This window comes from Bos taurus, chromosome 1 (assembly GCF_002263795.3).
Source record: "Bos taurus isolate L1 Dominette 01449 registration number 42190680 breed Hereford chromosome 1, ARS-UCD2.0, whole genome shotgun sequence".
NCBI lineage: Eukaryota > Metazoa > Chordata > Mammalia > Artiodactyla > Bovidae > Bos > Bos taurus.
In genome coordinates this window covers 83439577-83464307 of record NC_037328.1, presented here as the reverse complement: position 1 = coordinate 83464307, position 24731 = coordinate 83439577, and the positions used below count along the sequence as shown (strand labels likewise).

Here is a 24731-nt window from a genome sequence, read left to right as displayed (position 1 = left end):
CGCACTTTCCTAGGAACAAGTGGTGAGACTTGTTTCAAATTTCAATACTCAAGACTTAATACTGCTTAATACTTAAGCTGCGAATATTTGTTAGTTTGTTACAGCAGAAAATGAGAATTTTCACTTTAAAAGATTAATAAAGTAACATAGTCTCTAAAAATAGATTGCATGGGTATCTAGAATTTTATTCATCCTATACTATCATCTTGACTGCTTTTTTATTCTCCTCACCATTATCAGCTGCAGCAACTCATTTCCTTTAAGGCAATCATCTTCCTGCCTGAGATAAGTATTTTTCCAAGCTCAAGAAATAAAAATAGCTATTAAATTGAGTTAACACTCTCTAATGAGAACACCAGACTTGTCTCAAAGTAAGTTAAAAGCCATTTGGTTGCAAATGAGACCTTCAGTTAGGCAAAACTACTAGTTTGCTGATCCTTTCAGATACATAGACATAGGCACTGAAATAATCCTTTATTTAGTAAGACTAAACGTTTTAGCCATTAGCTTTTTGTGCTGTTTTCTCTTCTTGTCCCAAGGTGCAAAACAACAGACAATGTATGTTTATTGGGCTAAGAAGTCTTGGAAAACAAAGCAAATTCAAGAAAGGGGAAAGTATAAAACAAGTAAAATGCTACACGTGCATGCTAAGCCTCTTCAGTTGTGTTGGACTCTCTGCGACCCTATGGACTGTAGCCCTCCAGGCTCCTCTGTCCATGGGATTCTCCAGACAAGAATACTGGAGTGGATTGACATGCCCTCCTCTGGGGGATATTTCCAGCCCTGGGACTGAACCCGTGTCTCTTACATCTCCTGCATTGGTAGGCGGGTTCTTTGCCACTAGTGCCACCTGGGAAACCCAAAGAAAGTATAAAACAAAATTATATCAAAATTACCTTAATTTTGTATTAAAACTATTAGGAGTGACTCAAACCCAGTAACAGTATTTAGCAATTTTTGTTTTGCTCAATCAATAGGTAAGACTTTGAAGACTAACACATGGGTTTGTCTTAGAAGTATTTTAAGTAAGATTTAAGGAAATAAAACTAATATGGAAAGAAGGATATCTTCTGGTCATTAGTTATACTACTAAGTGACTGGTGCTATCTACTATTTACTTTTAATATTTTCATTTTGGAGTTATTTGGAAAATAGTAAATATTATTGATAGTATTTGAGTCCTTCTGATAATATTTTACTATATACTAGATTAGGGTTATATTATTTGCTGGGTTCTTAAAAGTAATTTTTATTGCATCTGTGGACAGAATTCTTTTCTATGATATTTATTTCTGATTTTATAATGGAAAAAGTATGCCTGGCATGGACTGACTAGGTGAATGATTGTTAGTTGAAATAACTGCAAGTATGTATAGCTAGAATATCTTAGCAGCTCTATCAAAGGGATGTACCAATGCTACTTAATTATGTTTTTTCCTAGTGAAATTATAAAACATCACAGTGACTAAAACTACAAATAAGTGTTTTAACCTGATCTTTTTTCCTTCATTTAAGAGAAGAGGAATTGTTAAAATTTTTGTTTGTGAGATTTAACATTGCAGCAGCCATAAAATGTAATTACAAGACTTTTTTATTTCCATGAGCCTTATGAACAAAAAGAAAAATCTTGGCTAAGCTTTTAGTTTTTCCTGTCTCTATCTTAAGTTTAAACTACAAAGTAAAAGAAGCCTGTAATTAATGTAAACCTCAGGATTCCCTTAGGGCACTTAAAAGTTATCTTTTCCACTCTAAAAGTAGCCCATGCTCATTACTGTTTTGAAAATTTGTGTTGATATAAAGGAGGAAGCCACACAATCAGGAGAAAACCATCATTAGCACTTTGCTGTGATCTCTCCAGACACATTAATTACATAGTATTGATCAGACTTTCTGTACAATTTTTCATCTTGCCTTTTTCCTGTAGCATTCTTTATTATAAGCTCTGTTAACATCTTTGGAGACCACCTAGCCTTTTCAGTTGGATTAAGTTTACTTAAGTTTAAAAAAAATATATTTAGGGAAATCCTTGGCAGTCCAGTGGTTAGGACTCTGCACTTTGACTGCAGAGGGCGTGGATTCTATCCCTGGTCAGGGAACTAAGATTCTGAAAGCCATGTAGTGCGGTTAAAAAAATTTATGTTTCAAAATGATATCTGAACAAATACATGTATTGCTCTAAAGGATACTTAAATTGTACTGTGAATTTGTCTTTTTAGAACTAACAATCTGATGAAAAAGCACCATTTTCCTACACTTAAAAAGTGCATTGTCTTATCTTGTGTGGTTATGCTTATCTGAATTGCCGTTAAGATTCCATTTGAAAGTCATCCTTAATATTACCAGGGTTCCAGTTCAATTAGGTATAATCTTTGGACTGCTACTCATAGAAAAAGTACCCATAGAAGTTTCCTGTGAAAAGATGATGTTATTAAACTCCTTATAAATGTTCTCAAAGTAAATAACTGATAGCTTCTATTGGTTGGCACATACTCAGAAAATAAATTTAACTTTATAATAATGTTCCACTTTTTATGACAACAGTATGCTTTTAGGAATTTAAACAATCGAGTGTGTGTTATTATTTATGCATTCTTATAATAATTATTTTAGGTCAACTGGCTATTCTGAGGTGATAGTTGTCGTTGGAGGCTGTGAACGAGTTGGAGGATTTAATCTTCCATACACTGAGTGTTACGACCCTGTAACAGGAGAGTGGAAGTCTTTGGCTAAACTTCCCGAATTTACCAAATCAGAGTATGCAGTCTGTGCTCTAAGGAATGACATTCTTGTTTCAGGTAATAAAGAATTATTACGTAGCTACTTTTAATTTAATCACAGCTTGGCCATTTGAAACCATTACAGTGTCTCAAAAGAAAAGAGTGAAAGTAGAGATGCCCTCTTTAATCAGATCATATTATACAACAAATAAAACTGAAACTGACTTATTGCTCTTAAAAACAGGTACAAGATAATTTAGAATAATTTAAAAAAGATTCACCAGAAAATGTCTTTAACCATATCATTTTTTAAAATTTATGTTATTGATTTCTTGTTACTAATTTCTACTGAACAACAAAGTGATTCAGTTATACATATATATTATTTTTCACATTCTTTTCCATTATAATTTATCCTAGGCTATTGACTGTAATGCCCTGCACTGTACAGTAGGCCGTATTATGTTTTAAATGCTCGCAAACGCATATAGAATATGTACAGTTTTTAAAACTTCTTTACTCTAAGAACACAGTGAAGTATATAAAGTGAAGAGTGCTCAGAATTAAGCATCTCTCATCCACCCATGTTTTCTGGAATTCTCCCCAAAGTTTATGAAATAAGATTTTTCTTAAAATTCTTAACTTGAACTTTCATTATAATACATGATATGTTACCTCTAAAGTCAGACAGACAGTAATGTGACAGATTTATGCAAAGTGTAACTACAGTGTCTCTAATTTTAAATTTGTTAATTAAACAATTTTACCAGTTTTGCAGGTTACTCTGTTATTACACATTGAATAATATAACAACACATTATTTTGTGTAGTGGTATACAAAACGGCTGATTTTTTTAAATCTTTCTAGAATAATTCTTTTGTCCAGGTGCTTCTGTTCTCTGACTCTTAAATGAACAGTCTTATACATTTGACCATAGAATAAAATGTAGAATAGTAAAATTGTAAAATTCTACTATTCTACGTTAAAATTAGAATAGTAAGTTTCATATTCTACATTTTATTATTTGGGGCATGTAATGATTATTTCTCAAAATAACAATGGACAAGGTTAAATCTGCTCTGTGATCTATTTCCATTTGAAGTTTTAAGGGTCTTTGTTTTATTTATTGAACTGAATCCTTAAATTCTTGGACTGGGTGAATATTTCAGTATTTTCATTATTTATGCCTTGGGCATAGATCCCTTGGTGATATACTTGTTAGTGTGTGTGCAATGTTTTGCATTTATAGGTGGAAGAATCAATGGACGTGATGTCTGGATTTATAACTCACAGTTAAATATTTGGATCAGAGTTGCTTCTCTAAATAAAGGCAGATGGCGTCACAAAATGGCTGTCCTCCTTGGTAAAGTAAGAGAAACCACTTTTTGTTATTATTGCTGGTACCTTTCCAGAATAAATACCACAGATGAATCCTTCATTTTACTCACCCTCTGGGTATTTTGGACTCAGCTTGTATTTCCTTTCATTTCTAACCTCAGTACATAAACTGAAGATATAAACAATTTGACACTGTACTTTTGAATGGATATTTTGTTCTCCCAACTTGGAATTCATAGCAGTGCAGCACATTTCTTTTCTCATGCACCATTGGCTTCTAAATGCCTGAGAAGCGCTCGAAAATAAAGGAGTACATCAAGTACAAAAACAGGCCAGTGTCTAATCCAAGCAGTCTTTTTCCTTTTACTGACTTCGGCAATCAGGCCAAGATATATTTATCTAGAGTCATATTATTTTATCTTTCTTATTTATACAAGTAGGGACAAAGCAAATAAGTGTTAAGATAAACTCACCAGCTTATTTTAAAGCAAACTTACTACTGGCTGCAGCTAATAAATATAAAAAACATATAATCTGATTCTGGACCATTCACTGTCCTTAGGAACTTTGAGAATCACTGGTAGACTAGTGGCAACTACAACCAGTTTTTCTGAGTTAAATTAATATAAGAAGCTGTTACATAAGCAGATAAAAATACAGCTGTGTAACAAGGGCTCACTTGGATTCTTTTCCTGCCTCCGTCTCTATCAGCTCCTCCAAAGCCACTTCAGATTGCTGAGCAGTCTAAGTATAAGCAACATAGTTGGCTTGCGCATTTTTTTTGAAGTGTGGTTGATTTACAGTATTGTGTTAATTTCAAGTATATAGCACAGTGATTCGTGGTTTAGGGGTTTTATTTGTTTGCTGATTATATTCCATTATAGGTTATCACAAGAAACTGAATATATCACACATAACATTTTTTATTCGTCCCCTGTTACCCTCTACTAAAATGATTGCTACCTCTTAAGCCCTCTCGTGGAGGCATTTTAGAGCCACCAATGAGAAAGCAGAACTGCTCTAGTTGGAACAGAGATGATGCCAGGAACCCTTCCCACTCAGTCACCTATCAGTTCTCATTCCTTCCCTCTTATCTCCCCACAAAAGCGTCTTAAAAACTCTGTACTGTAGAGCTTCTCAAAGTGCAGTTTGAAAGCTACTGTTAATTCCTAAGGGTACTGATCTAGTGTGCTGTTGCCACTGACAAAACTAGTGAAATAATGAGGACCTTAAGGTAGGTGTAATGAAAATAAAATACTAACAGTATTTTCTAAAACCACTGGTTTGTTAATAGAGTTTTGGTAGCTATACATCAAGGATGACAACATAAAAGGGGCAGGTTGAAAGAGATGAGGTCAGACTAAAAACATTATAATTCTTTATTCTGAACAGAGAAAAGCATATGAAAATGATTGATGTTCCAAACATCATTTATGGATTGATGAACACAAATTTACTTGATAAATATTAGTATGCTTGACTTGAAGTTACCCAAAACTTGGAAGCACTAATTCAAAAAATAAAAAGATTCCTTCTGTCCTTCCACAGCAAGTACTCAATTCATGGAAAACAGTTATTCCAAAAATTACATTCAAGGCTGAATTCAAACCTATAAAGTTATTTAAAGCATAAATGTTTTCTGTTAAGAAAACCTAGGATGGTTTGGAATATAGTATCGTAGAGCAAGAAGCAATCTTAGAAAATATTTAATGTAACTTTTTCAATTTATGAAGAAACTGAATCCAGAGAGATGGAGTCATTTGCTCAAGGTTGCACAGAAAGTGATAAAGCAGGGGCAAAAGCTCAGATTTTCTCAATCTAGGAGCCTTTTATCTTGAGGCTCATAGCATATATTTTTAGTTTATGCATGTAGTGTAGTGTTAAAGTTTAACCCTCAAAATTATGTGATAGGTACTATTATTTTATACATTTTTAGATTGAGGAAATTAAGACAGAGTTTGAGAGAGTATAGGTAAACTGCCCAAGCAAGGTCTTATGTGCAGTGGCAGAGCCAATGTGGACTCTACCTCTCCTGACTTCAAAGTTGTGCCTTTAAGTACTATATTATACCTCAGTTTCTGTACCCCTTCCATAGCTGCATGACCTTGAATAGGTTACCTAACCTCTCTGGGTTATATGGTGTGGGGAGAACAGACCCACCAACAGATCATTTTAAATGTGAGAAATGCAAAATTGAAGTAACATTGGCTGCTAAGGAAATTTGCAAGAGTACAGAAAGATAGATTGTGAACATACTTGAATGACAATGTGTAAATATAAAGTTTGGCCTTGACCATTTGGCATTCATTGTTAGACTAGTAAAAGGAGTTGATGAGGTATTTTAGGAAGATTAATCTATGGTTTAGAGAGTACAAGAGTGGAGACCAGGAGGAGATTGAGAGGTATGAAATGATACGGACCCTGAGGAAGGATAGTGGCAGCGGGAAACAAAAGGAAGGGACAGATGCGAGAGATGCTGTGAAAGAAGGCTCAGTAGAACTTAATAGTTAGATATAGATGCAGAGAAAAGTTGATGCTGCTGCTGCTGCTGCTGCTAAGTCGCTTCAGTTGTGTCCAACTCTGTGCGACCCCATAGATGGCAGCCCACCAGGCTCCCCCCGTCCCTGGGATTCTCCAGGCAAGAACACTGGAGTGGGTTGCCATTTCCTTCTCCAGTGCATGAAAGTGAAAAGTGAAAGTGAAGTCGCTCAGTCGTGTCCAACTCAGCGACCCCATGGACTGCAGCCCACGAGGGTCCTCTGTCCATGGGATTTTCCAGGCAAGAGCACCGGAGTGGGGTGCCATTGCCTTCTCTGAAGTTGATGATGATTGTTCATTAAAAGAATTGTAGATATTAAACTGGAGAGCTTCTATAGGTTAAAGATTTCTTGTATATCTTATGATGCTTAATGGATTATTCTGCATATAGCTGGTTTAATAAATGGCCTGTTGATCACTTGTCCTACCTCCTCATATTTGTGAAAAGAAAATGTATATGAAAGCTCTTTGAAATATACAGTCTAGAGTTCATTATGTACCAGGTACTTTTCTAGGCTTTATAGGAACTAAATTAAAGAACAAAATAGGCCCTGCCTTCAAAGATCTCACAGTCTAGTAATCCTTACCTAGTATTTTAGTTTCTAGCTTTATTTTATTTTAGAGCTTTAGTCTAGCTTTATAATATTCAAATATTTTCACCATACGTGAATATGAGTACTTATGCTAAATCCTATAATTCTCAATGCAAGTAGTATTGCTGCTAGTGGGATAAAGATTGCTTCTTACTTCAAGCTATACATGTCCTTTTGTGCATAAAGCAGAGATATACATATAGTACATAAACACATATACAATGTATCTATGGTATTAAAACTTTCATTGAATGGGGCTATTATGAAAAGAAATGTCTAAAATATCTCCTTGGTGGTAGTGAGAGGATGATAATTTTTTAAAAGGTCCAGAAACGGAGCTAAGTATATTGCAGTTACAGTCACCAGGAACTTTTAAAGGGAAGAGATCCCTTAATTCTTTAGCCAGCTAGTTAAAAATTCAAACTTTTGATAATTAAGATTTTTTCCATGTATTTTACATGTAGGTATATGTTGTTGGAGGCTATGATGGGCAAAACAGACTTAGCAGCGTAGAATGTTATGATTCCTTTTCAAATCGATGGACTGAAGTTGCTCCCCTTAAGGAAGCAGTAAGTTCTCCTGCCGTGACCAGCTGTGTGGGCAAATTGTTTGTGATTGGTGGAGGACCTGATGATAATACTTGTTCTGATAAGGTAAGCCATGTTTTCTTGCAGAAATAACCACTGATACACACAAGAAGAGAAATACAAATGGCCTAACAAGTAGGTAGTTTGGTTCCCTAGTGTGAAAGGCCTTTTAAAAATTGTCTGGTACTTTATACATTGGGAGGAAAACATTGAGTTTCAGGTTACTAAAGTGAAATGGTTTACAGAATCAAAAAATTATTTGTTCAGAATACAGTTAGTAAGTGAACTAACAAAGGGTGAGACAGTAACCAGTTATACTGCTTTCAAATGGGTCATTTTCTGTGTACTTTGAAAATATTGTTTAGAACAAAGATAAGGGAAGAAAACCTCTCTAATGTAAACATAGGATGGCTCAAAGGTGCTGCAGTTCATTAAATTCCTGGGACAATGAGCATGTGCCATACTGACAGCTCTGAAAATACCCTGTTTATTCTGGAGACAAGTGTCTAATGCCTGATTCATTTAACAATAGTTTACTAAATTTTGTCAATAAATTTTTTCTCAAATTTTAATGTCAAAAGTTACATATTTAGAATTCATTAATTCAGAACTTGTGATAATTTAAAGTATAGTAAATTGAGGTTCGCTTGTATTCTTTTGAAGACTCCCTAAATATGTAAAGAAATTGTATTCAAATTGAGGCATACTTATCTTATGTAACAGAATTTTTTAAAATCCAGACATTAATTTTAATGGGAACAAAGCAAACCTGGTAGCCATTCATCCTAGAAACAATCTGTGCTTGTCTGTCACTCTGTTCTGCTTGATAATTCAGATATTTCATTCTCAAGCCAGCCTCCCTTAATTCTATGAATTAATGGAATTTTATTTTAATCATATTTTTGTATATTGGCAAACTTTTTATTAAGTAAATTTGCATTCTTGTTGAGAAATTTTAATTAAATGTTTCTATATATTACTAGGTTCAATCCTATGATCCAGAAACCAATTCTTGGCTACTTCGTGCAGCTATTCCTATTGCCAAGAGGTGTATAACAGCCGTATCCTTAAACAACCTGATATATGTTGCTGGTGGACTGACCAAGGCAATATACTGTTATGATCCAGTTGAAGATTACTGGATGCATGTACAGAATACATTCAGCCGACAGGTAATAACATAAAACAGACCAAAAGAAAAATCAGTGTAGGAGAGACCAAGTATAGTACCAATATGAATATACAGTACTGGACACTATTTCATGTACACTTGGATTATTTCACAGTTCTTTCAAAGTTCCACATACAGCATATGGTGTACTTGTTTTGAACTTCTTCCAAGGAATGGATTATTGAAATAACTTTTTACTGTCCCGTGGTAAAGTAGGTACTGTACTTGGTATGTTTGGTTTTTTTCCCCCTTGACCTTTTTCAGACTCCTGCTCCAGTTCTTATCCCTCTCTGTTGTACATTTCAAAAGAGAAGAAATGCTCCCAAACTGGTTTCTGTGCTTCTGCAGTAAGAAATTAGGTAACATATTGTTTTGTTATAAAGAAAATGGCTGCACTTGGTTCTCTTTCATTCACACTGCATTTGTACTCTTTACTCTGCTTCTACCCCACCCCAAAAAGGCGTTCCCTTGGCCTTTTAATTCATAATTCTACCCTCCTTCCTTCCACCATCAAAATGTTTGATGGCCCTGACGCTGGAAATCTGGCTCGACCCATACCACTTTTGAGGTGTTGTACCCACAAAGGTCATTACTAATAATTTTCTGAGTCTTATTCATGTTCTCTTGGTTTTTTTCTACCCAACCCTTAAATATGGGTATTGCCTGAGCCTCTTTTCCCTGCCCTTTTCCCAGTTTATACTCTATTCCTGCTCAGTACTGATGACTTCAAATCTTATTCTCCATGAAAGCCTCTCTCCTCTGCTCCAGACTCAAATTTCCAACTGCCTATTTAATATGTTCTAAGGCTTCAAACTTAAAACAGAATTCACCTTCTTCCCTAAGCTTACTTTTTCTGTTCCCAAACAACCTAGTGGGTAGAAAAACTCTGTTTCTCCCTTATTCACAACACTTCTGACACCAGATATGTGAGTTTATTCCCGTACCAATCAACTCTCCATCTCCAACTGGTGTCTTACAGTTCAATTCAGATCTGACACAACCTGAAGTTAGCTTCAGATTTTAAGGACTCAATCCCACAAGACTGCCACTGCTTCAGATGCCAGTCACAAGTCTCAGGTTGTCACCAGTACTTCTGAGCAGTCAACTATAAATCAAGGTTTTCACAGTCCCCCCCATGAATTCAGTAATTTTCTCAGGAAGAACACTTACTTATGTTTACAGGTTATTACAAAGGACAGAGATGGGCAGCCAGATAGAGAGGTACCCATAGTCAGGTCTGGAAGGATCCCAAGCACAGAACTTTCTGTCCTCATGGATTTGTGGTGCTCCATCCTCCTAGCACATGGATGTGTTTACCAACCTAGAAGCTCTCCATGTCCTATTTTTTGGGATTTTTATGGAGGCTTTATCATGTATACATGATCAATTATAAATCAATTTCTAGCCCTTCTCCCCTCTCCAGAGAAGGGAGAGTGGGGGAGAAACCCTTTTCAAGCTTCTAATGTCTTGCTTTTCTAACCCATTTTACCACTAGGATCTGTTGCTTGCGTTTGCTATCCAGATGGTATGTGTTCTTGCCTTTGTTCATTCTATCCACTTAGCCTTTAATGCCTTTTCTACCTTATCTACTTGTCTTTCAAGGACCACTGCATAGTTATAACAATCTGAGATTGCCCTGTTCCGAAATAATGCCTTTTCTTTCTGATCTGTCACTATACCTAACCTCTATTAGTAAATATTTATTGAGTAAGTAAACAAATAGAGAATGAAGTAACAGAGGGTCCTAATGTTAAGACAATTTTATATAAAATATAAGAAATATAGACTGTAAGGATAATGACTAGGGTTTGGGTATAACACTATTTTTCTGAAGCTGTTGACATTGAAGTATAGTCTCCAATTAGTAATGTATTCAGAGTAACATTGCCTCAGTTGATAAAAGGGACATAATAGGATCTTCAGTTTCATGGTAAAAAGGGAACATAGTCTTCTGTCCTTCTTATATCCCATTTAAATAAAATGAACTGCAATTCTCTAGTTCATTGTCCTCCTACAAGAGACAGGTGAGAATGTGCCCTGCCACAGAAGAACCCTTGTTATGGTCACGTCCAGCTGCATGACAAGTGTTTACACTTACTTCTAAGTTTTTTAACCAAAGCTTTTTTTAATTGGTTTATTACAGTGAATATTTTTAAATATAGTGCGTTTTCACTAAGAGCTTCTATTCACTGAGAAGTTGACTGTACTATACAAAACAATAGCAGAGCTTAGGAAGATAATTGCTGGCATCTAGCATAACACAGGGCATATCAAAAACATGTTTTGTTTTTTAATTGGAGGCTAATTACTTTACAATATTGTGGTGGTTTTTGCCATACATTCACATGAATCAGCCATGGGTGTGCATGTGTTCCCCATCCTGAACCTCCCTCCCACCTCCCTCCCCATCCCATCCCTCAGGGTCATCCCAGTGCACCAGCCCTGAGCACCCTGTCTCATGCATCGAACCTAGACTGGCAATCTATTTCACATATGATAATATACTAAAGAATATATCTTTAACTAAATGATTGAGATAAAATTAAGGAAAAACAACAGGACATATATGGCACATTTTCCTTAATTAGACAGTGCCTGATAGTGACTTCAGAAATTTCAAGGAACATTTAGATCAGAAGTATATTAAATCTATATTGAAGTCTTAAGACTAGTATGTCGGATTCATTTTGATATTTGGCAAAACTAATACAATATTGTAAAGTTTAAAAAAAAAAAAAAAGACTAGTATGTCAAATCTCTTAATTTTTGTTTTATCTTTTCTCCCCTGGGCCATTCTTAAAACCAGTACCTCTAAATGTATCTATGTATGTATTATTGATAGGCAGGTTTTGAACCATCTGTGAGTCTTTGCCTACCCTTTTAATACTAATCAAATGAAAAATGATGAATCAACTATTTCATGAAATCTACCAATTTCATGGTAGAAAGCTATTTGAACAGTTTTAAAGTTCTTAGAATATCGAATGACCAAAAAAGAGTTGAAAAATGAGCTCTTTTTGTGCAGTCATAATGGACCCAGCATTTTTCCCTGCTGTACCTTGATATTTTCATGCCTTTTGACATTGCATAATTCCTAAAAGCCACAACTTGATATTATAAACATATTTCACTTTTTAATTTTTATCAGGAACATATTTTTTTAATTGTGAAATTTTTTTACTGACAAAGTATTTTTTTAGCCTTCTTCAGTGGACTAGGTATTTAAAATGTCATTAAAGTTTAGAATAATAAATAAAATCTGATTCTTTTTCTTTATTGGCATTTTAATGATTCAGCATTATTTAAAAATAATAATAAAAAATAATTCTTTATTGTTGGCATTTTATCAGCATTATTTAAAAATAAAAATAAATAATAATAAAAATAATAATTTAAAAAAATAATAATTAAGGAGAGAGGTATGTTTTACAATATTAAAATTGTGTTTCATTTAAGTCATGAAAAATAACATTTAAAACTTAATGTGTTATTAAGTTATTTTTATTAGTAGCTGTCATTACTCTTGAGACTAACATAGAGTAAAATAAACTACTATGCAAGTCATTTCCTGATATGAGTGAATATCAGTTTTGAAGATTGCTTGTTTCAATTAATTCTGAGCACTATTTAAGAAATGATGTTAATAACAATATCCTATAATTACATAGCTTAAGAATCATCATCCAAATGACTATAAAGTTCAATAGTATAAGCCAGCTTGTACTTGAAAACTAAGGATATTGTTTTTTGTGGTATTTAAAACTTTCAGAATTTCTAGAAAGAGCTCATTGTGCTTTAATTGAAAAGTGTTATAGTTTGGCACATAATTGATACAATTCATAGGTGGTATTCTACATAAAAATTTTGTCATTCACTAGTGATAATGGGCCAAGTCATTTTGGGTGTATATAAACTCTAATGTAGGCATTTTTAAGTACTCACTTACTCTTCTAGACCCAAAAGTACTATCCTCTATTATATAAATCCACCAAGGTTTAATTTTTTCTACAAGAGTGAAATTTATATATAGCAAATCTAATCAAGTAAAAATGTTTGTTGTACTCACTGGTAGAATCTATCCATTGCTGGTTATGTGGAAGCAGGATAATAATATACAATAACTGTCTGAATTAATATGAAATTTAAATAGAAGAATAATTGACCTGCAGCATAAACAGATTTATGCAATAGACAGTTTTAGTGTAATTTCTTTTTTTAAAGAATCACTCATCCTTGCAAAATATATATTATTGACAGATAAGAGTAAATTTAGCTAAGAATATCATTGTGTAGAAAGTTAACTATAAAATGTTATTTGGGGAGTTTCTATACCCCAATCAAGGCACCCTAGTAACAGTGCTTTCTTAATCTGGTTAAAACTCTCTCATTCATTCAACTTGAGGGTAATCCCATATAACTAATAATGTTCCTATCCCTTGATCATGTAATAGACACTTTTTATAGTAAAGGACTGTCCTATAATATTATGATGGTTGTATCATTATAAAATTATGAGGTCCTATAACAGGAGAAGCAACTCTTAAGGATATTTTTGTTCAACCACCATTAAGTTAACTAAAACCCTTTTCTCAGCCACAACCCCCAGTTTACTGCCCATATCTTGACCCCAATTACTGACATTTACTCTGTTTTAACACTCCCTTCACCCATGCAAATGTGTCTGGTATTCACACATAGAGCAGGAGTTGGGCAAAAGGGAACTTATTTCTTTTCTTCCTTTTGACTGTGTTCAGTTCAGTCGCTCAGTCGTGTCCGACTCTTTGAGACCCCATGAATCACAGCACGCCAGGCCTCCCTGTGCATCACCAACTCTCGGAGTTCACCCAAACTCAGGTCCATCGAGTCGATGATGCCATCCAGCCATCTCATCCTCTGTCGTCCCCTTCTCCTCCTGCCCCCAATCCCTCCCAGCATCAGAGTCTTTTCCAATGAGTCAACTCTTCGCATGAGGTGGCCAAAGTATTGGAGTTTCAGCTTTAGCATCAGTCCTTCCAAGGAACACCCAGGACTGATCTCCTTTAGAATGGACTGGTTGGATCTCCTTGCAGTCCAAGGGACTCTCAAGAGTCTTCTCCAACACCACAGTTCAAAAGCATCGATTCTTCGGCGCTCAGCTTTCTTCACAGTCCAACTCTCACATCCATACATGACCACTGGAAAAACCATAGCCTTGACTAGATGGACCTTTGTTGGCAAAGTAATGTCTCTGCTTTTGAATATGCTATCTAGGTTGGTCATAACTTTCTTTCCAAGGAGTAAGCGTCTTTTAATTTCATGGCTGCAATCACCATCTGCAGTAATTTTGGAGCCAAGAAAAATAAAGTCTGACACTGTTTCCACTGTTTCCCCATCTATTTCCCATGAAGTAATGGGACCAGATGCCGTGATCTTAGTTTTCTGAATGTTGAGCTTTAAGCCAACTTTTTCACTCTCCTCTTTCACTTTCATCAAGAGGCTTTTTAGTTCCTCTTCACTTTCTGCCATAAGGGTGGTGTCATCTGCATATCTGAGGTTATTGATATTTCTCCAGCATGTCTAATTTTACTTTTCCTTTTGCTGCCAAATTCCTTAAGGTCAATAGTTAATTTTTTTTTTTTAATTTGGTTCAACAGGAAAACTGTGGTATGTCTGTATGTAATGGTAAAATATATATCCTGGGTGGAAGACGGGAAAATGGAGAAGCTACAGACACTATTCTCTGTTACGATCCTGCCACAAGTATCATCACAGGGGTAGCTGCAATGCCCAGGCCAGTGTCCTATCACGGATGTGTGACTATTCACAGATACAATGAGAAATGCTTCAAGCTCTGACGCCAGCGTACCTCACCCAGGAAGCCACAGCAATCCAAGATGAGAGGTTTTAAAAACTCCAGAGTGGGAACTTGGTTTATCTCCTTTATGCCATATGCACAAAAAAACAAAAATAATAATTGTCGTGCCTTTCTCCCCCAAATACCAATCTTTTAAACTATAATAAAGCCTTTTCTGTAATTGGGGAAAAAAAAGGTAATAGTTTTGAAGGTAATAGTGGTCTTTGCTTGGGCCGTGAGAGTGTACCTTTGTGAGTATTTGTTAAAAAAAAAAAAAAAAGCCTATGTGGCATAGGAAATAATGTTTGCCTGCATACCATTTAGGAATTTGTGAATGGTCTCTTCATTTATGTATGTTTATCTGGAAGACTGTTTATTCCTTATTTTGTCACATAAGTGTGTATGTGTGTGTATATATATGTAGAAAATTGCATGACAAGTTTTCATTTAGGTCAAATCATGTAATGCTTAGAATGCTTAGAATCATTCTAAGGAGGGAAAGACAGTTTTAAAAATCTTTTTCACTAAAAAATACATCCAAATTGATTAACTTTATTATGTTTTTTTTCTGTAATTGATAAAACAGTAATGACAACAATCTGAGTATCATAAAATACTAAGTTATTGTGACTTCATTCTTGGAATTGCTTTCTTATATTAAAGATATTTTGGGGAGAAGATACAAAAGCAAGTCCCCCTAAAATGGGGATTAAAATTAAAGATTAGTTCCTAAGAAAAAGTTATCTAAGACCCTTGAAGGAAAAATGACCCACTGTGGCTCTCAAAAGTATTTATGTATCATCTCTAAATCCTCTAAGGGAAGTGCCTTTTCTTAAACCTGGCAGAAGAGCTGAAATCCACTTTGCAATATTATCTTGTGAAAAACAGGGACAGATTTTCTCCCTAGCCCAGTAGGGTTTGACCTCATTGGAATGGTGCTTTGGGTGAGGACCTCTTCCTGGTTATCCTGTTTTCTTGTGAACAGCTAAAAATCCTGGGAGTCTCTACTGTTAAGCTGCCCTTAAAGGATAAAGCAGGGACCACCTATCTCAGTGGGTCCATATTTCTTTTAAAGTTGACTATCTGAAGAAACTAACAGTAGTAGTAGCAGTTTTCTAAGATAAATCTTCATTTGGTACCCACTGTGTGAAATGTCGATCAACATTCTCACACTTCTCTACATCAAATTGCCTTTGTCTAGATGTTTCAACTCAAGTTTATAAAGCTTGCTAGTTTTCAGAGAAGAGAGTGAAATTTTTTTTTCTAAGGCAAATGGGATGGCAGGAACTACAGCACAAGTGATTGTTGTTATTCCTGGGTAAACAGATACAATTTACAGTATTTTAGGGATGTTCCAGGTAGCCTGTTCTCTTTCAGCTTCCCAGGCATTATTGTCATCTCACATCTTAATTATATATTCCTTGCCATAGGAGAAATGATGCAAATACGTGATTATAGTGTCACCAGGTTTTTGTTAAAACCAAAGTAGTAATCAAAAACCTAACATTGATAAACTTACTCTTCTTTTCCCATTTTAGAAGATACAGAGATTTCAAATACACTATACAGTATCAACTTTAATGCCTAGCTGGATTGTGAGTTCTGAGGAAAATTCTAAAAAACTTTTAACAAATTTTAGGGAATTTTTATTTTTCAAATCATAATTTGAAATTATCTGTACCTTTTTGTGATAATTATCAAAGCAATTCATAAGCCAGTTTTCTACCATTTTAGTTGAAAGACAATAGTAGATACAATTGGGAAACCTGTTTTAATTTTAGAGTAAGCATCTACTTCTGCATCATACCCTTTGTAGGTTATGGAACCTATTTAGTTCAGAAATTCTTTGTGGTGTGTGAGATAATGTATGAGAAAAGTGTTGGTAAATGCTGAGGACTATACAAATGATACTTGTTATTTTCATGTGTATTTGTAAGGTCATGCCCATCCGTAAATATAGACACTTTCTTACAGAAAAGCCTTTCTCAGTGTAACCTATATTTTAGTACTTTTGTAAGTATTAACTATTTACTTGTATTTTGTTATATGTTTATTTTTAATATTCATGTGTTTATTACAGTAAATTTGAAATGAAATCCTATAAACCAGAATTTGTTTAAACATGGACCTTATGCCAATATTTTTAAATTTTTTTCTCTACATAATTTAAAACCACATAATTAGGTCACCAAGAACTTAGCTTGAATCCTATGAAATTAAAGTAACAATTTTTAAAGTTACCCAACAGATACTTTAATTTCCTTTCACTTCCTTTACTGATTTTTTTATAATGAGGTTAGCATAGATAAAATAATGAAGAATTTTAGGGTATAATTAGTATATCAAAAGGGATTTATCAACAAAATTGGTGTCAGATTATATTCATACTGTCATCACATAGCTGACATTTTCTTTTGGTTTGTGATGCTCATATAAGCCTTTGGGTTAGGTTAGTATGTATATACATGTGTATATATGTAGATAGATAGTATGCTCAATCTACACACATATATACAAAAACCAAGAATTTCAGCAGTTTCTGGTTTCTGATCAGAGAAAGGAACATAAAGTAAAAATTAGTTGATCTTACTAAATTCAATTCCAGACGTTGTTTTTTTTTAATATTGGGCATCTCTAGCGTGCTCTTGTACATACGAAAATATATGATGAATATTATTATGATGACTCATACAGTCAGAGTCTATATAACGCATACAATTTACAAGATCAGGAAACAAATTGGAGGGAGATACAAGTTTGGTAAACATAGCCATTGATACCTCAGTGGGAAAGGAATTCAAAAGTAGGTTTTGTGGATCAAGAGAAATGTACTTTTTTTTTTTTTTTCATGAACTTTAATCATTTTTCATGTGGTTCCTATATGTGAGTGAGCTATAACGTGATCTAATTTTTACAACAAAAAGACCTTCCTCTTCTGTTCTAATCTTCCCACTGACTTTACTGCACAGGTATGAAATGGTAGCCTATTGGATCTTTAGTAACTTTTTTTTTCCCTAGATGACTGAAACATAGGTATTTACTCCATTTAAACCAGGTGTTTAAAAAAATGATGTAAATACTCAGGGTATTAACTTGTCATTTTTGCCTAATTGGAGTGTTTAAAGTGCCGTATCTAAGCAACTTTCAGTTCATAATTCTAGAGTAAATTCAGTTTGGTAAAGGGGCTTCACACGTGGTGGTGGTTAAACATTCACTTTTTTATATTTAGATGAAAATGTTTGTGGACTGATACATTTTCTCTTAGTGAATACGAATTGTTTATGTATCTCTACTGTCATACCCTTTTTGAAACTCAGGAAAGACAAAGGTTCAATTCTACTACTTTTGTCAGTATACAAACCAGGTGTGTTATTTTTCCTGTTGTCTGGATATGGCAATAGATTTTTTAAAAAGAAAGGCTGTGAGAACCCATACGTGAAAAGAGAGGATTGAATTGTTTGTGCCTTTTGTTTCTTGAGATTTATATGTGGAAAGGACATCATCTACTCCAGACTGTATTTTCAAAGAGAAGAAATTGCTATTTATGTGGTGCCAAGTGATAAAATAATGTCTCTTAAAGGCTTCCTGTGGACTGCCTTTATTTTCCTAAGCTCAAGACACCAGTTAACCTCAACATAAATTTGGCCTTTATTAGAATTTCTGTGCATTATATTGAAAGCTAGGTTTACATCACCTCACCCCATTATTCCTTTTAGTTACATAAATAAATTCACCATACCAAGAAACCAGAATGGGGCAATTTGGTTGGCCTTTAAGGCAACAGGTTTGACTAGCTAGCTATACTTATTGTCACATCTAATGCTAGGTATCAGAAACCACTTGAGCCGGAAGTGTGAACTGATAATTCCAGAGACATTGTCAACGTACTTCATACTTTTTTAAAAATGTTTTTTATGGATGTTTTACATTTGTGTGATTGCCTTAGGTATTAAATTAGTGCTAAAGATCATCATTAAAAATTTTTTTAAATAGCAGTAGTTGTAACTTATTTTATATATTGTCCCAAAGAAAAGAATTTGTTTTAATGTTTTCAAAATAACTGCATCTGTATTTGCTTATGTGCCTTAAGTTCTCTAGTTCTGTTTCAACTTTTTTTTTAATCTAAAGTTTACCTTAGATAAGTTCCATACTTATTTCCTATAAATTGCTCTTAAAATGTTTAATGAGCATCAACTATGTGGTTGCTTGGCAGGAAGGAAAATGTTAAGAAAGTGGTTTGGTGTTTGGAGTTTTACTATATTTGGGAAGGTTTTTTGTTTGATGCCAAGCTGCTTTTTAAGATTTTAAGAAAAAATCCTTGTAAACATCATCAATATCTATATCCAGTGTCAAAAAAGTAAATCTACTTACTCTTGTTCCATTCTTAGGTACTGTTTTTTTGTTTTTTCCTCTACAGACTCTTTCATTTATCTTTTTTGAAAAAGTTCTTAATCTTTCCTCCCCCAATACCCACTCCATGGTTTCTTTATTTAAATCTTGTTGAAAGTCTCTGGAGCTAATCTAAGACAACACAATTATAGAGTTGAACAAAAGCGTACTGTGCTTTACAACATGTACAGACCTGTGGCAGCCAGATGTCATTTGCTTTCAGATGCTCCAGTCTTCACAGTTAAAAAAAAAATGCTCCTTGTTTCTTTGTTTTCATCAGTTGCGGCACACTAATACTTTCATGTCTCGTCTAAAATATACTTTGTGCATAGTTTTTCTTTAATTTTTAAAAAGTTGTATCTAATAAAAAAAAAGTCTTTTAACCATTATTACTTGACTACAGTTGTATTAAATTTTATTTACCAAAAACTAATTGTTGTGTCTTAAATATATTCAAGTGGTTGTTTGAAAAAGGAATGGGGGAAATTACAAGTTAACATATGTGTTTATTGGTAAGTCCACAAAGTAACTAGAAGGCCAAACAAAAAACTGAAAACATTGGTGTGTGTGAGGAAATGGTGGCTTTTTTTAATGATTTTTTAAACTTTTAATTATGAAAGTGATCCATCACATTTGCACTGTAGTATTCTTTTGATTTGGCTCTCAAAAATACCCCTATAGTAGTATCAAGGCTAAAGAACTTAAATTTTATTCCAGGTATTGAAGAGAGGGTACATTGTTCACTAAAGAGGCAATGTCTGACTTTACGTTAGCAAAAGTAAAATCTTGAGAAGGTGCATTACAGAAGCATAAGCAGCACTTAACTTGTTATACTTAATTTTTAAATTGTGCCATGAAAATAAAAAGGCAAGTTAGAATGTGTCTTCCCCGAATGAGGTCATGGCGACTCAATCCACTATTCTTGCTGGGAGAATCCCCATGGACAGAGGACCCTGGTGGGCTACAGTCCATGGGGTTGCAAAGAGTCGGACACGACTGAGTTACTAAGCACAGCAAAGAGTGTCTTAAATGGCAGAGCTGTTTTCATTTCATTCATTTCCTCTGCACCCACACCTAGAAAGTGGATAGTGCTCTGCCATAAAGCCGTTTAACCTTTCTGAGCCATACTTACTTTGTTCTAGGAAATGCACTCATAATACTCAATTTACAGGCTTATGGGATAACCGTGTATGTTGAGTTCTGGCACAGAAGAGAATATAAATGTTGGTTTCTTTTTTGCATTTTGTTTTTAGAACAGAAAATGCAGTGAGGGAAGGAGTTGAAAAACTTGTTAGCTTGTATTTGGAAAATCATGGACAATGGGTAAAACGTAGAAGCGTCTTCTAATTAAAATTTTCTGTTGAAAAAATAACCTGTGCTGTTAACAATATGAGAGGGGGAAATGGGCTAAAACTGCCTCTGCCTCTCAGCCATTAACTGTTCAGTCGCTCCGACTCTTTGCGGCCCCGTGAATCTCAGCACGGCAGGCCTCCCTGTCCACCAACTCCCAGTGTTCACCCAAACCATGTCCATTGTGTCGGTAATGCCATCCAACCATCTCATCCTCTGTCATCCCCTTCTCCTCCGGCCCTCAATCTTTCCCCGCATCTCAGGTGGCCAAATAATTGGAGTTTCAGCTTCAACATCAGTCCTTCCAGTGAACACCCAGAGCTGGCTGATGTTTAGGACGGACTGGTTGGATCTTCTTGCAGTCCAAGGGACTCTCAAGAGTCTTCTCCAACACCACAGTTCAAAAGCATCAGTTCTTCGGTGCTCAGCTTTCTTTATAGTCGAACTCTCACATCCATACATAACTACTGGAAAAACCATAGCCTTGACTAGACAGGCCTTTGCTGACAAAGTAATGTCTCTGCTCTTTAATCTGCTGTCTAGGTTGGAGAATCCCAGGGACGGGGGAGCCTGGTGGGCTGCCATCTATGGGGTTGCACAGAATCAGACACGATTGAAGTGACTTAGCAGTAGCAGCAGCAGGTTGGTCATAAGTTTCCTTCCAAGGAGTAAGCGTCTTTTAATTTCATGGCTGCAGTCACCATCTGAAGTAATTTTGGAGCCCAAGAAAATAAAGTCTGACACTGTTTCCCCATCTATTTCCCATGAAGTGATGGGACCAGATGCCATGATCTTCGTTTTCTGAATGAATGTTGAGCTTTAAGCCAACTTTTTCACTCTCTTTCACTTCCATCAAGAGGCTTTTTAGTTCCTCTTCACTTTGTGCCATAAGGGTGGTGTCATCTGCATATCTGAGGTTATTGATATTTCTCCCGGCAATTTTGATTCCAGTTTGTGCTTCATCCAGGCCAGCATTTCTCATGATGTTCTCTGCATATAAGTTAAATAAGCAGGGTAACAATAATACTGCCTTGACATACTCCTTTTCCTATTTGGAACCAGTCTGTTGTTCCATGTCCAGTTCTAACTGTTGCTTCCTGACCTGCATACAGGTTTCTCAAGAGGCAGGTCAGGTGATTTGGTATTCCCATCTCTTTCAAAATATTCCAGTTTATTGTGATCCACACAAAGGCTTTGGCATAGTCAATAAAGCAGAAATAGATGTTTTTCTGGAACTCTCTTGCTTTTTCAATGATCCAGCGGATGTTGGCAATTTGATCTCTGGTTCCTCTGCCTTTTCTAAATCCAGCTTGAACATCTGGAAGTTCATGTTTCACATATTGCTGAAGCCTGGCTTGGAGAATCTTGAGCATTACTAGAGTGCGAGATGCGTGCAATTGTGTGGTAGTTTGAGCATTCTTTGGCATTGCCTTTCTTTGGAATTGGAATGAAAACTGACCATTTCCAGTCCTGTGGCCACTGCTGAGTTTTCCAAATTTGCTGGCATATTGAGTGCAGCACTTTCACAGCATCATCTTTCAGGATTTGAAAGAGCTCAACTGGAATTCCATCATCTCCACTAGCTTTGTTCGTAGTGATGCTTCCTAAGGCCCACTTGACTTCACATTCCACGATGTCTGGCTCTAGGTGAGTGATCACACCATCATGATTATCTGGGTCGTGAAGCTCTTTTGTGTACAGTTCTTCTGTGTATTCTTGCCACCTCTTCTTAATATCTTCTGCTTCTGTTAGGTCCATACCATTTCTGTCCTTTATCTAGCCCATCTTTGCATGAAATGTTCCCTTGGTATCTAATTTTCTTGAAGAGATCTCTAGTCTTTTCCATTCTATTGTTCTCCTCTATTTCTTTGCATTGATCGCTGAGGAAGGCTTTCTTATCTCTCCTTGCTATTCTTGGGAACTCTGCATTCAAATGGGTATATCTTTCCTTTTCTCCTTTGCTTTTTGCTTCTCTTCTTTTCACAGCTATTTGTAAGGCCTCCTCAGGCAGCCATTTTGCTTTTTTGCATTTCTTTTTCTTGGGGGTGGTATTGATGTCTCCTGTACAATGTCACTAACCTCCATCCACAGTTCCTCAGACACTCTGTCTATCAGATCTGATCTCTTAAATCTATTTCTCACTCCCACTGTATAATCATAAGGGATTTGATTTAGGTCATACCTGAATGGTCTAGTGGTTTTCCCTACTTTCTTCAATTTAAGTCTGAATTTGGCAATAAGGAGTTCATGATCTGAGCCACAGTCAGCTCCCAGTCTTGTTTTTGCTTACTGTATAGAGCTTCTCCATCTTTGGCTGCAAAGAATATAATCAATCTGATTTCAGTGTTGACCATCTGGTGATGTCCATGTGTAGAGTCTTCTCTTGTGTTGTTGGAAGAGGGTGTTTAGTATTAACTGTTAATAGAGACCAAAAAAATAAAAAGGCATGCCTTCCTCCTGATTATGTTGGGGGTCTTGATAATTTTCTGTATGATCTTTGACATCTTTGGGGAACCTTGCTGGCTGGAGAGAGACTGTTCCTCCCAGAACGAGCTAATTCCTATAGGCAAGTAAGCAGCTTGTTAGTGAGCCCAGTTTTCATACATAGACCAACTAATCTCCTATCCAAACCTCCAACTGCCTCCTTTAACTCTCACACATCAAGCCAACATTTCCTGTGCCCTAAATCACCTTGAGTCCAGATACCAGACGACTAAGAACCACCCACTATGTTCCCAAACGAGCTGGAATTATTCAAACTAGCCAATCCTAAACTCTTTACCCTGCCATGCCTTGACACTCCATGGAAGCCCCAGTAAAGACTGATCTCCACTTTCTCCTCATTTCTTTCTGCCTCCTGACTGACACTGATGCTTCCACCCTGACCCTGTGTGACATATTGTGCCTCTTGTTTCTAGGGGAGCTGTGAATAACGTTGAACTTTTCTTTCAATGGCATTGACCACTTCTTGTCACACAGTCACCTTTATAATGACTCACAAATCGTGTTCATTTCTATGGTTTAATAGCATACTCAGTACAGAGATATTAGTACTTACTGTTTTAGTAAATAAAATCACCAATTCAGGTTTTCATACAAGAGCCTGCATATACATTAAAACAGGATTTTTGAGTCATAGTTTTATAAACATAATAATCAATGCATACAGTATGAAATATAACCAAAATGCCAATCACTCTGAAGAGTCAAGACTTTGAATACTCATATCTTTTTATTTAGAGAAAAAACACAGTTGTGTGATAAAGGAGGAAGAAAGATTTTAGAAGGTCATATTGCTTAACATACTCCATTCTACTGAGATGTGGATGATAATCAGAGTAAGAATTAATAGGAATTCAGTGTCTGCGGGTGAGTAAACAGGAGGTAAAACAGACAATGCTCCAGGAAGCTTTCCAGCCTGGTAGGACAGATGCGGAAATAGGCCTGACTGATCTCCAACCACAGGGAGCGTAATTGGCCAAATGATGCCACAGTTGCTGGCCTTGAGATCCATCTTGCATTTGCACTGAGGCCACACCTCCTACCAGCTGCTTTAAGCCAATGACTTGCAATAGAAATTTGAAGGCACCCTTGTTTCTGGGAGACGGATCTCTTCTGAAAGTGGGTTTGGGCTCCAGGACTTCCCTTCTTTGTGCAATCTTCCTTAGACTACCTGGGAAGGTAAGATGCTATCCAACCTTCTTTCCCTCCTTCTTCACTTGCTTCTGGAATCTAACAGCTCTCCTAGCCTTTGCTCTCTTTTCCTCCCTGTTTTCCCTCAAAGGGCAGGTTTTTAAAATTCTTACACATTTGATCTCATCTTGGCATGTGCTTCTCAGAAGACATAGGGCAAACATAAGTGGTATTTGGGGAAAAAAACTTTCCTATGGAATCATTGCGTTAGAAAGAAAAAAAAGATAAAGTTAGCACTGTGGAATGATTTGGGCTTCCAAAGGAGATGGACCGGTGGTAAAGAATCCACCTGCCAACACAGGACATGCAGGAGACACAGATTCAATCCCTGGGTCAGGAAGATCCCCCGGAGGAGGAAATGGCAACCCCCTCCAGTATTCCTGTGGCTCAGCTGGTAAAGAATCCGTCTGCACTGTGGGAGACCTGAGTTCAATCCCTGGGTTGGGAAAATCCCCTGGAGAAGGGAAGATCCCATTCCAGTATCCTGGCCTGGAGAATCCATGGACTATATAGTCCATGGA

The 24731-nt window shown here is 35.9% G+C and overlaps 1 protein-coding gene across 6 annotated transcripts in view; it reads left to right on the top strand.

Annotated features, from left to right (window-relative positions):
• Positions 1–19556, top strand: part of KLHL24 (kelch like family member 24) — a 37478-nt gene extending 17922 nt beyond the window's left edge. For 5 of the 6 annotated variants that reach the window (XM_005201599.5, XM_005201597.5, XM_059885239.1 and 2 more), the window contains 5 exons: positions 2611–2795; positions 3968–4086; positions 7652–7840; positions 8758–8946; positions 14579–19556. In XM_005201599.5, coding sequence (XP_005201656.1) covers positions 2611–2795; positions 3968–4086; positions 7652–7840; positions 8758–8946; positions 14579–14779 — 883 coding nt within the window. In that variant the 3' untranslated portion in view covers positions 14780–19556. The remainder of the gene's footprint in view (positions 1–2610; positions 2796–3967; positions 4087–7651; positions 7841–8757; positions 8947–14578) is intronic. The other variant, NM_001206196.2, reaches the window with a different exon arrangement.
• Positions 19557–24731: the final 5175 nt, after the last annotated feature.